The sequence below is a fragment of the Hippopotamus amphibius genome, chromosome 2 (assembly GCF_030028045.1).
Source record: "Hippopotamus amphibius kiboko isolate mHipAmp2 chromosome 2, mHipAmp2.hap2, whole genome shotgun sequence".
NCBI classification, from domain to species: domain Eukaryota; kingdom Metazoa; phylum Chordata; class Mammalia; order Artiodactyla; family Hippopotamidae; genus Hippopotamus; species Hippopotamus amphibius.
The window spans coordinates 8,954,531-8,966,562 of NC_080187.1; the positions used below are offsets into that span (position 1 = coordinate 8,954,531).

The following is a 12,032-nucleotide window of genomic DNA, read 5'->3' on the forward strand; positions in this document are numbered from 1 at the left end:
TCAAAAAAAAAGGAAAAAAAAGTAATTTCACCTTTTTTAATGCAGCTACTAAAAAATTTTTAATTGCATATGTGGCTCAGATTATATTTCTGTTGGTCTAGAATATCAGAAGCCCTGGTTTTAAAGCCCAGACAGACAGTGCCACTTACTATTCATGTAAAGAGGTGACTTTCCTCTCTAAGTGCTGGCTTGCTCACCAGTATACTAGGAACAATAAACAGACCTAAATTGTAAGACTGTTTTGAAGAGTAAGTTAGATTAATGCACATAAAGCATTTGGTACAAGACCTAGACAAAGCAGGTGTTCAAACGTGGGAGCGCCCTTGTTATCACCATCCGGCATTAGGTGAATAACCAGGAGATGAAGGTTTCAGACCTGGCTTTGCCCACCTCGGGCCATATGATACAAGTTAAAAAAAAATCATCTCTTAGACCCTTAGTTTCTTTCTTAGAAAATTGGTAGCTAATAATCTGCCTCATCCGGTTGTTCTGAGGACTGAATGCTTCTAGTCAACGTGTACCATGAGAAAGGCACTATTCTGGGCAATGGGGAAACAGTCGTGAACAAGTCAGATGAAGTTCCTGTCCTTAGGGAGTTTGCATCCTAGTGGAGGAGACGGACCATATGAAACACTATTGTAGAATGCTGGGTAGTCATAGAGACAGGAAGGATCAGGGAAGAGAGTGATGTAGAGATGCTACTTTAGCCCGTGAAATTCCTCTCAAGGGCTGACATCTGAACAGAGACTGGGAGACGTGGGAAAGAGCTATTAGGACTGAAGGAAGAAGCAGAACAGGGCCCTGAGGCAGGGGGATGCCGGGTGGGCCTGGGGAAGAAAGAGGCAGCCGGCCTGTAGCTGGTGAGCAGGAGATGGGGCAGGAGAAGAGGCCTGGCCAGACCATGGGGCACTGGGAGCCCCGCGAGGCCTTCCGGGTCTCATTCTAGCATGAGGGAGCCCCTGGAGACTCCTACACAGGTTTTAAAAGGATCCCTCTGACACACTAAGGGAGGTGATGCAAGTGTCAGGCTCAGCACAGCCTGGCACAAAGTAAACATGGGAGCAAGTGATGGCAGAGCAAAGAGATGGGGCCAGCGTAGCTCCACAGACCCGGGAGGGCACAGAGCCCCCTTGTAGCGAGGGCACCGAGGAGACGTGCGCGTGGCCGGAAACACTTCAGTGGTTCTGCAGAGAAGCGCAGCCCTGGGACAGCGCTTGCAATCAGGTCACCCTGGAGCCAACGTCCTCCCTCTACCCTCAAAGTGCCACAGGAAGAAACCAGGTCATGGAAAGCAAGGAGCCAGCTCTGCTCCTCCACCACAAGGAAGCATAGGGCCAGACCAGCAGCAACACGCGCCTGAGGGAAAAACTGTTTTTAAAGTGTATAATTACAAAATTCGTTCAAATAATATTGTCTATCATTGTAGACAACAATCATTGTAAAAACACAGAAAGTACAAATAAAAAGAGGAAAAATTAGATTCCAATTATCCAGAATCCTACACCCAGAAACTACAGTAAATAATGTTTGGCTATACAGATATCCATATATTTATGAATAGTGTAAACATCAAGTCTACACTTTTTCTTATGCAAATATAAACATGTAGGTGTTCTGCATGCTTTTTAAAAATGTCACTATTCTCTGTAACCTGTGCTGTAATCTGCTCCTTTCACTTACTATTCATATATGTTGTATATACCTTCCAAGGTGGTTAAATTTCTAGATAGACAGCATCCTTTTTAAAAAATCTTTCAAAGTTATTTATTATTTTGCTTTCATATAATTATATGATACATTCTTTCCTTAATTCTTTTTTAAAATTTTGATCTTTATATCAACACAACAAATATTAAAATTAAGTTTATAATATATCTGTAACCAGATAGGCACTAAGGATTTTTCTGCTCAATTTTTCCAAATCAGGTATTATAAATCACCTACTGAAAATATTTGTGGTGTTTTTTCATTTTTAAAAAAATTTTATTGAAATATAGTTTATTTACAATGTATTAGTTTCAGGTGTACAGCAAAGTGATTCAGTTATATATATATATACATATATATTCTTTTTTTATATTCTCTTCCATTATAGGTTATTACAAGATATTGAGTATAAGTCCCTGTGCTATGCAGTAGGTCCTTTTTGGTTATCTATTTTATGTAGTGTGTATATTTTAATCCAAATTCTTAATTTATCCCTCACCCCAGACATCATCTTTTTTAATGCTACGTGGTATTTCATAAAGAACACTTTACCCAGCAATCCCCTATTGCTGGATATATGGGTTGTTTCCAATCTGAGCAAACAGCCCTGAGCAGTGACCCCCTCGAGCTCCCCGCTGTGGTGCCCGGCCACCCACATCAGTTCCGTTACTTACAGCAAACTCCTCAGGAGTCACTTTCAGGACATCGAAGACAACGGCATCGTAGCTCTTGCTGGCATAGTCGCAGCTCTGGCCCTCCAGAGAGTCTGAGCTGCTGCTGCCCTGCGGAGGACAGGGAGAGATGGGGCTGCCTGAGCAGTCTGGCGGACTCTGCCACCACTAACTCCCAAACCTCAGAACTGAGGATACAAGAGTGACAGAACCGTACGATGATCGAAGCTTCTGTTGTTTAGCGCTCTACTCTACTCCAGGCACTGTGTTAAGCACTTCATAAGCGTAATCTAATTTAATTCTCATTACAGCTCTCTGAGTACACACTATTATTATTCCCATTCTACAGATAAGGAAGTAGAGGCAATGCCACTTCCCCAACGTATCTCAGCCAGGAAACTGAAGAGCCAGAATACGAGCCCAGTTGTATATCTCTCTTATCCCTCAATCACTACACCCCCACTGCTTCCAGCTGCCTGAATGATGGGGAGCGAAAAGATACAGCCCACCCTTCACATCTTAGGAGGCCTGAGGAGATCACCTGTTTTGTTATGTTTTTCAAACATTACCTGGTTTCACCTTTTTTTTTTTTTTCTACTTGAAGTCACTGCAGGAAATTATTATACAAAATGTTAAACTGGCTCTCAAGGCTTATTTCACGTAGGGGCCACTTGGAATTCAAAGCCTGTTAGCTGATGAGGTGAGAGGTAACCGGCGGGCTTTGGAGACTGCGTGAAAGTTACATTTCGTAGAGCCCCTTGTTAAGAAGAACACCATGAGTCCTGCATGTAAAGGAAAGGTCTCCCATAAAAAAAGCAAGTTAAAACTCCCCAAACGTGGCCAGTTTCATGAAACCCAACACTGTGGGGATCCCAGAATGTTGAACATACCTTCTCTTCAATTTTATTTACTTTCGTCAAATTCTACTTTGGGGAACCAGTCGCGCTTACCACCCCAAAATTGTGCCCTGTTCATAAACGGTTTTATTCGTCTCAACCCGTGAAGAGGGATTTTGTGGTTTCCATTAACCTCAGCATCTTGGACCGGGATTTAGAGAATATGCTTTTATTAATTCCCCTTTATTTCACTCTTTCCAAAACGGCTATATCTGGAAAAACTTTGCAATCTTACTGGAAACTAGAGTGTTTTTAGGCCAGGGAGGGAAACCAATAGTCAACAACTGAAAATGTGAAGTTAAAAAGAGCAACGGAAACTTAAACCTGTAGATTTCAACAGGCCTGTGTCATTTAAAGGCTTTACAAATGAGTCTACTTTACCAAAAACTCTAAGATGATCTTGAGAAGCTCTGAGCTCTGAAGTCAGACAGGCCTGCTTAGAATGCCAGCTCCACACGACTGCTGTCTGACCGCCTCACTTCGCTGAGCCTCGCTACCATCTATAAAACGGCCCCATCAGAACCTGCTCCCCAGGGCTGTGGCACGGATCATATAAAATGCAGCTTACAAAGCAAATGGCGGGATCCCCTCCCTGGGTGATCTGATTCAAGGGGCCTGGGTGGGCTCAGGCATGGCTATTTTAGAAGTTCCACGGGCAACAGAACATTCTCCCCTGAGGAGAATCTGTGTTAAAATTTTGGAAAGTAATAAAGACTAATCCTGAATGCTTCTGGAACTGGCCATCTATTCTACCCCTCGGTCTTACAGACACTGAGCAGACGGCTACCGATAAATCACTCTGCACTTTCCACGTTCTTCCACAGAGCAGCCTGAAGCAGGTGACGCGGCTGACTTTCTCCCGGGGAGTGTAGTGTTGTCATGGTGGGGCCCAAAGGCTCCAGACTCACAGAGGCCTGGCTGTGAATCCCCAGCACCACCAAGCAGCTGTGTGACTTGAAGCCAGCCCATTCCCTGCTCCCTGCCTCAGTGTCCTCACCTATAAACTAGTGGTAAAACAATAGCACTTGCCTGATGGGGTTATTGTGAGGCTTAAGTGAGATTATGCCTAAGGAATGTACCAAAAAAGTGCCATATATCGTAAGCACTAAATCATGGGTGTATATATCTGCATAAATGTGCCATCCAGTCACAGAACATATTGTGCACTTCAATTAGACATGATTCATTTGTTTGTTCATTCAACAAATATTTATTGTGCTCTCACCATGTTCTGGATACACATATACATGTATATTTGTACATATACACATACATGTAGATGTAGACAATATACACGTGTGTGTTTGCACACATATGTGTATGTATACATATATACACAGACAGACGAAAAAAGAAAGAAGTTTTACTTTAGACAGAGTGTAGATTGTAAATGGAAATAGAAGTCTGATTCCTCCAGTTACCAGAGTCCATTCCTGGAATTTCAGGTTTTATAACTTTCCTGTAATACCCCATTGCCCCTGCCCCAAACACATACACTCATACAAGGGGTCTTATTTAACCAAAAGTTGCCCTAAATACACTCAGCGGTGGCAGCGGTGGCAGCGGTGGTGTGACAGCGCAGTAACTTTATTTCAACCCATATTGGCGCCATCTGGGAACTTTAACAGGTACCCACCAGTCTGCTTTCAGAACCAGGGATCAAACTAAGGAATTTTTTAAAGGGTTATAAGAAATGGATTGGTTCCTGTGAATTCTAGCTGATTGCACAGGATCATTTCAAAAGCCCAGCTCGACCGGGAGGGCCTTGTGAGCTGAGAACACGGAACTCCCCCTTGCCCGTCTGTCACAGGAGCCCAGCGTTATGCATGTGACATGGTGGCCTCCCCGGGCTTCAGATGACACCCCCTCCCGCACCTGCCTCTGTTCCATTACAGAACTTGGAAAGCAAACTCCCAAACCCCCAGGGCAGGAGCCCAAGCCCAGGCCACTCTCGACCACCAGCCCTTACAGCCGTTTCCTCCTGAGCAAGGTAAACAGGAACACGGGGCCAGCTGGAAGCACTTCTGTCTGACTTCATTCGGGAATGTGTGACTTATTTATAATCAGCCCCGGCTTTGCTTGGGAAAGGTCTGATCCCTTCTTGCCACCAAAATGGAATGTGGCACTTGCTACAACTGGACTGGGCAAGTATTTGTTTTTCTTTGAAGAGAACGACTTCAGAAAACCCACTGATCCTCAGGCCTGACTGCCTCCCAAATCTCACACCTGGCATGGCCGGTCGGGAGGGCTGAGAATGGCTACATTCATGGAGCCCTGCAGCCCCTCAGGAGGCCTGGGTCAGCTGCAAGGAGCCTTACACACACACCCCACCCCCACCATGGCCCTGTCCCCAGAGCCTCCGTACCTGTGGAGTGGCAGAGGTGACCAACACGCTAGCCATCAGACCATTCCTCTTGTACATAGTCTCCGGGCCACAGGGAGCTTCAGGGCAGCCTCTGTAGGTGACATAACCTGTCTGGAGAAGTCCTGCAAGGCAAAGGGGCTCATAAAAACCAGCCTTCAACCCAGCCTGATCCCACCCTGGGAGAGAGCAGTGCTGCACTCGAGCAGGGGACCCCAGAGGTGGTGGCTTTCAGGCTAAATATGGCCCACAGATGTAGTCTGTCAGGCTTGTACAGGTTTTAGTATTTTTTTTTAATTAATCACCAACATTTAAAAGTTGGAAGGTTTCACACAGAAATCTGGATCTGTGACTTTTCTGGCCGCGCTGGCCCACATTCCCGCGTGACGGCTGTCAGTGGGCTGAGCAGCGCTGCCCCTCGTACTGGAGCACTTCCTGGAGCAAGTGCCTGTCAGACCCCACCTGGCCTGTGCAGCCACTTGGGGACCTGCCTGGCCCTTGCAGGCGCTAGAGTTTGTGACCTTTGTTTTATAAAGAAGGCAGGTGAAGAAGACAAACTGAATCTACCATGTTTCCCTGTGCGCCAGACAGTCCCATCAATGACAATACAGATACTAGCTAAGACTCGTGGAGTTCTCACCACATGCCATGCACTTTACACACAGTAACTCTTCTCGCCCTCACAGTGGTCCTCGGATGGGTCCCGTTATGACACCCATATTCCATGTGGGGACTCTGTGGCACAGAGAGGTTAAGTAACTCGTGCTTTGATGTCTTTGCTCCTGCCATCCCACCAAACTATCACCATTCAGGACCCGGCTCAAATGTCAAATGTCATTTCCCCTGGTTATCGCGCCTGGCCCACTCAAACCAGAACCAGTGCTCTCATGCCAATGTGTGCCCCCAGTAGGGCATTTATCACATCACTGAACATCAGAGCACTGTAGCCACCACCAGCTTTTTAGCAGGAAAGCAACCAGGATGTACTGAGGGGAGGAAAGAAGACAAGGCACCAGCTGGAAGCCAACTGCAATTATCAGACAAGAGACAAGGGTCTTCTGAGCTAAGGTGGCAGCAGTGACACCAAAGAGAAGGACACAGACAGAGATGAGAAGGACAGAAACGCAACAGAAACTGATGGGGTGTGAGGGAGAACCAGTAAGGATGCACAGCTTCTGGCTCGAGGTACCAGAGGATGCTGCACACTTCATGAAGAAACAGAAGAGATGCGGTGTGGTAGGTTTGTGGGAAAAGATGATGAATTTGATTTAGGACATGCTGAATCCCTGGTGCCCATGAGAAAATGCATCCTGGGGAGCAAAATCTAGCCCAAAGGCCTTTAGGAAAGGTGGTCCCAGAGGCTCAGCCCATCACAGAGCCGTGTGCCGCCAAGAAACAAAGTCGACAACCAAAAAGGAAGGTCAAAATGACCCAGGTTCTGTCTCCGTACATCTCTAAAATCGCTCCATCTTTTATTCAATCGTCCCTTCAGCAATAGCCTGTGAGCCTCCAACCTTTCCTCCTTTATCCCAAAATGCTCAAAAGAACTAACCTGAGCTATAAATGACATTTGGGGGTCAACTGGGGAAAGTTGAACATGGATATTAGATGATACTGAATTACTGTTAATTTTCTTCAGAGTGATAACTGTCTGGAGGTTAAGTAGGAGAAGGTCCTTATCCTTAGGGGATGCATGTGACAATTTAGAGACAAAGTGAGTTTGCAACATACTTTGAAATGTGTCTGTAAAATACACATTAATGTTAACAACTGACATTCACTGACAGGAGTTCATTGTACTAGTTTCTCAACTTTTCTGAATGCTTGATACTTTTCATTCTAAGGAAGGAAGGAAGGAAAGAGGAAAGAAAGGAGGGAGGGAGGGAGGGAGGGGAGGGAAGGAGAGGAAGGAAGGAAGGAAGAAGAATAGAACTGGTCAAGTAAGCTTTTCCTCAAAGTGAAAACTGAGCAGGAGAGGTCGAAATCCTCTTTCATGAGCAGGGAAAGGGGACGGGCTGAGAACAGTCATTTGTTCATCATTTTTGTCCTGGGAGAAGCCATGCTCGCCATCACCAAGGACCATGAATCCATGGCTGGGGCAGGTCTGAAAAGCAGCTGCTTGAAAGATTTGAAGAAACATTTAGAAAAGAAGACACATGAATGGCTGTAAGGGAAATGCCACCGGGGAAACACAAGTCAGAACCACAGTGATACAGCACCCCACACCCATGAGCGTGGCTAGCATCAAAAGGCAATACCAAGCTTGGCAAGGATGTGGAGGAAAGAAGCCCTCATATGTGGCTGGCAGGAAGGCAAAGGGCAAAGCAACTTTGGAAAGCAGTGTGGCAGTTTCTTAAAAAGTTAAACATAGGGCTTCCCGGGTGGCACAGTGGTTAAGATCTGCCTGCCAATGTGGGGGACATGGGCTCCAGCCCTGCTCTGGGAAGATCCCACAGGCCGAGGAGCAACTAAGCCCGTATGCCACAACTACTGAGCCCACATGCCACAACTACTGAAGCCCGTGGGCCTAGAGGCCGTGCTCTGCAACAAGAGAAGCCACCACAACAAGAAGCCTGTGCACCACAATGAAGAGTAGGCCCCACTCGCCGCAACTAGAGAAAGCCTCCGCACAGCAACAAAGACCAAATGCAGCCAAAATAATAAATAAAATATAAAATAAAATATTAAACATAAACTTACAAAATGACCCAGCAATTCTACACCTAGGTAACTACCTTTTTAAAAAAATGAAAACATATGTCCAAAAATATGCATATGAATTTATTCATCTTAGCCAAAAGTTGGAAACTAAATGCCCACCAACTGAGGAATGGGTAAACCATGTGATATGTCCATGTAGTGGAATACTACTCAGCAGCAAAAAGAAATGAAACACAAAGTGTAACATCAATAAACCTCAAAAACATCATGCTAAGTGAAAGAAGTCGGACACAAAGGATTGCACTATATGAGGCCATTTTACTGAAATGTCCAAAAAGCCAAATTCATAGAAATGAGGAGCACGTCAGTGGGTGGCTGGGGTGGAGGCAGGACTGACTGCAAATGAGCACAAGGGATTTTTCTGGGCTGATGGAAATGCACTAAAACTAGATGTGGTACCGGTTACAGAGCCCCAGAAATCCACTAAGTCGCAGGACTGTACACTTGGAATGGGTGCATTTTACAGAAAGTAAATTAACCTCAGCAAAGGCAGCAGCCACCAGCTCTGCCTCCTGATGGTGACCTGAACTCACACATTTAACTCCCCCCTTCCACATCCCTTTGAAATAATCAAAGAAATATTACAATACTAAAAACAAATTGTATTAGCACATGATGACAGACAAGGGTTATTAATAAGCGAAAAAAAAAATTTTTTGAGGATTTCCAGGGCAGAAGAGATGGGCCTGTGGGGAGAGGAACCAGCCTCTAACACAGAGGCAAGACCTCCTAGGAATCAAGTGGGTGGGACCCACCAACAGAAACCCTCAAGAAAGCCCAGAGACTTCCAAGTGGGGAATTCAGAAATGTAAGCGTTCAAAGGCAGCGAAGGGGGTCAGCTGCCAGGGCTGTCTCAGACCCGACAAACCAGCTCCCGTGGACTGGGGGTCAGGGCCGACCCAGCCAGGCTGTGCTGATGGACGGAACCTGCCCATCCATCTGAATGAAGTGACTCAGTCCTAGCCTGACAGAGTCACCGTGGGGAGACAGAGTGGGACACAGCCAGCCAACCCTCCTTGGGTGGATCCAACGTGCTCCAGTTCCAGCCTGAGGTGGACTTTGCTACTTTGGGGGTACACCTGGCACTCTGCGGGGCTCCCCAGGGAGAGCCCAGACACGGAGCCCAGTCTGCTCAGCCGGGCCCAAACCGGAGGCTGTGGCTCTCCCAACCAGCCTGGTAACCAGAGGTTCCCAAGTCACGCAGCCCTTCAACCCAGGGGCCACGGTTCTCAGACTCTCTTCCATGACCATCATTTGCTCACTCCCTACTTCCCACTTGAAGGATGCCACGAACTCGGCCCATCTCTCCAGCGGCCTTTGGTGGGGCACTCGGGGCTCGTGGTGTGAACAGGGAGTCCGGATGCTGAGTGAGGCGCTGGGCTAAGTACGACATTTTTAGCTCATTTGATCTTCACAACAATCCCATAAGGTAGAGGCTATTCTGATTTCTGGGAAACTGAGGGGCAGAGAGGTGATGTAACTTACTGCGAGTTAAGTGGCAGGACTCGGGAGTCCAAACCCTGGTCAGTGGACACCAGGGCCTGGGCCTCCTCCGAGGGCCCAGGTGAGGACCAGTTCAGAGATTGCATGTGAAGTGCTCGGGCCAGGTTGGGCCCAGAGCAAGTGCTCCGTCAAGGCTGTTAATTGCTATTAGTGTTCACTCTAATCCTGCAGTTTCATTCATTTATACTTACTCTTTTTTCCTAAAACAAATAATCAAAACGTTAAAGAAAGGACAGCATGGTGCTTTGTGAAACCACAGGCCTCTTCTGCTGGGAAGGAGATTTCCAGCTGTGGACTCCAGGCCCCCAGGGGAGCACAGGCTGCGTCCAGGGGTCCGAGGGTAGGGCTCCACCTCCAAGAGGCCTGACCTGCCCCCCGCCACCCCAGCACAGAGAGAAGCTGAAGGGGGAGCGTGTGACTGAAAAAGAAAGGTTCCCACCCCCGGGGCTCTGTAATAAATGCCTCTTTTTCAGGGTCAGTAGCTGGAGTAGATTTCCAAAAGACCTTGGCCAAGGCTATTTCCTAAATATCAAGTTCATGCCATGTCACCGAAACCTGACCCTGAAAACACCGGGTGTTCATCCTCACAGGGGAAGACGTGCACCATCTTTTCACCTGTCCATCCATTCATTCATCAAGCTCCTACTTTGTGAGGACTTTGTTCTAGCCAGGAGTTCCTACCATTTTTGTACCTTCGACCCTTTTGGCCATCTGGTGAAACCCATGGGCCCCTTCGCACAGAAATGTTTTTAAGTGAATAAAATAAAATTACACCGGAAACCAATTACACAGGACTACTCAGGAAGCCAATTATATTAAAATTCAGTTATTAAATTATTTTCAAAGCAATTTATAATGTAGTAATATATGTATTTCTTCAAGTAAGGGAATATAAATACATACATATATAATTGCATTAAATAGCAAGATCTATTGGTGAGTCTAATAACTACCATAATTTGAAAGTAGTCGTGAACATAAATATTCTGAGACGCATGCCCACAATTAGTATGTGATATGGAAGTAGCTGTGACTTTTATTGGTGACAAAGTCCCAGGTACTATAAATATTACTATGACTTACTGTCTATATTAGTAACTGAGGGAGATGCTAAATTTCAGTTAGAAGTTAGTGAAAATGAAGGTGCCATTTTTTCCTATCCAAATTCACAGAAGGCATAGGGGACACGAAGTGAACAGACCCTACCCCCAGAGAACTCACATTCCAGTGCAGGAGTCAGAAAACACATGTGAACTAAGAAGGTGACTCAGATCATGAGGGTCTTCGAGAAATAAAACAGGGTGGAAGACAGTATTTGCTAGGGTGGTCAAGGAAGGACTCTGAAGTATTTGAGCTGAAGCCCTAGGAAGGAGTCAGCCATAAAAAACCAGTGGGAATGCTCTTTACAGAGGCCACAGCAGGAGCGAGTGCAAAGGCCCTGAGGTGCACAGGAGCTCAGCAGGTTTGTGATAGAGAGAGACTGTCACAGCAGAGGCAGTGGACAGACAGGCTGGGGCCAAGAGCATGAAGGGCCAGGCAGGCCATGGTGGGCAGCTTGGGCTTTACCTGGAGTGCCTGGGACTGGGTTCTGAGCAGGGGAGTGACATGACCTGATCTCACTGTTTTTGAAGATCACAGTGGCTACTGTGCAGAGAACTGGATGAGAAGCCAAAGATGGGATAAGCGAAGCCAGCTGGGGGTAAGAGATGGTAACAGCTCGGACTGCTGGCCACAGGGAAAAGAGATGGATTTGGGAGGGGTTCTGGACATGAAACAGACAAGACTTGCTGACGGACTGTATGTGAGGGGAGAGGAAAAGAGAAGAACTCAGGATGAATGACTTCTACCTTTGGGGCCATTATGAACGGGTAACTGCTCAGCAGTTCATTCATCTGTTGGCTCAATACCGCCCCCCCCCCACTGGGGACCAGACTCAGAGATGACACAGCCCTGCCCTCCAGGGTGCAGCAGTGTAGCAGGGGGAGAAAATCCAGTAGGTAGATACTCACAGGACACGTGTTATAACAGATCACGGGTTCACCTTGAGGGCCAAAGAAGACATCACTGAGAAGAGCCGTTGAGTTGGTCTTAAAAGGACCAGCGGGAGAGTTTCCAGGCAAGGGCAGGCCATGGGCACCTAAGCATGAGCAGAAGCCGAGAGGCACGAAAGCA

The 12,032-nt window shown here is 46.7% G+C and overlaps 1 protein-coding gene across 3 annotated transcripts in view; it reads right to left on the reverse strand.

Moving 5' to 3' along the window:
• Positions 1-12,032, reverse strand: part of RALGPS1 (Ral GEF with PH domain and SH3 binding motif 1) — a 266,004-nt gene that overhangs the window by 221,391 nt on the left and 32,581 nt on the right. For 2 of the 3 annotated variants that reach the window (XM_057721461.1, XM_057721459.1), the window contains 2 exons: positions 5,640-5,761; positions 2,382-2,489 (listed from right to left, as the gene is read on the reverse strand). In XM_057721461.1, coding sequence (XP_057577444.1) covers positions 2,382-2,489; positions 5,640-5,696 — 165 coding nt within the window. In that variant the 5' untranslated portion in view covers positions 5,697-5,761. Of the gene's footprint in view, positions 1-2,381; positions 2,490-5,639; positions 5,762-12,032 lie in introns of those variants that run through there. The other variant, XM_057721460.1, reaches the window with a different exon arrangement.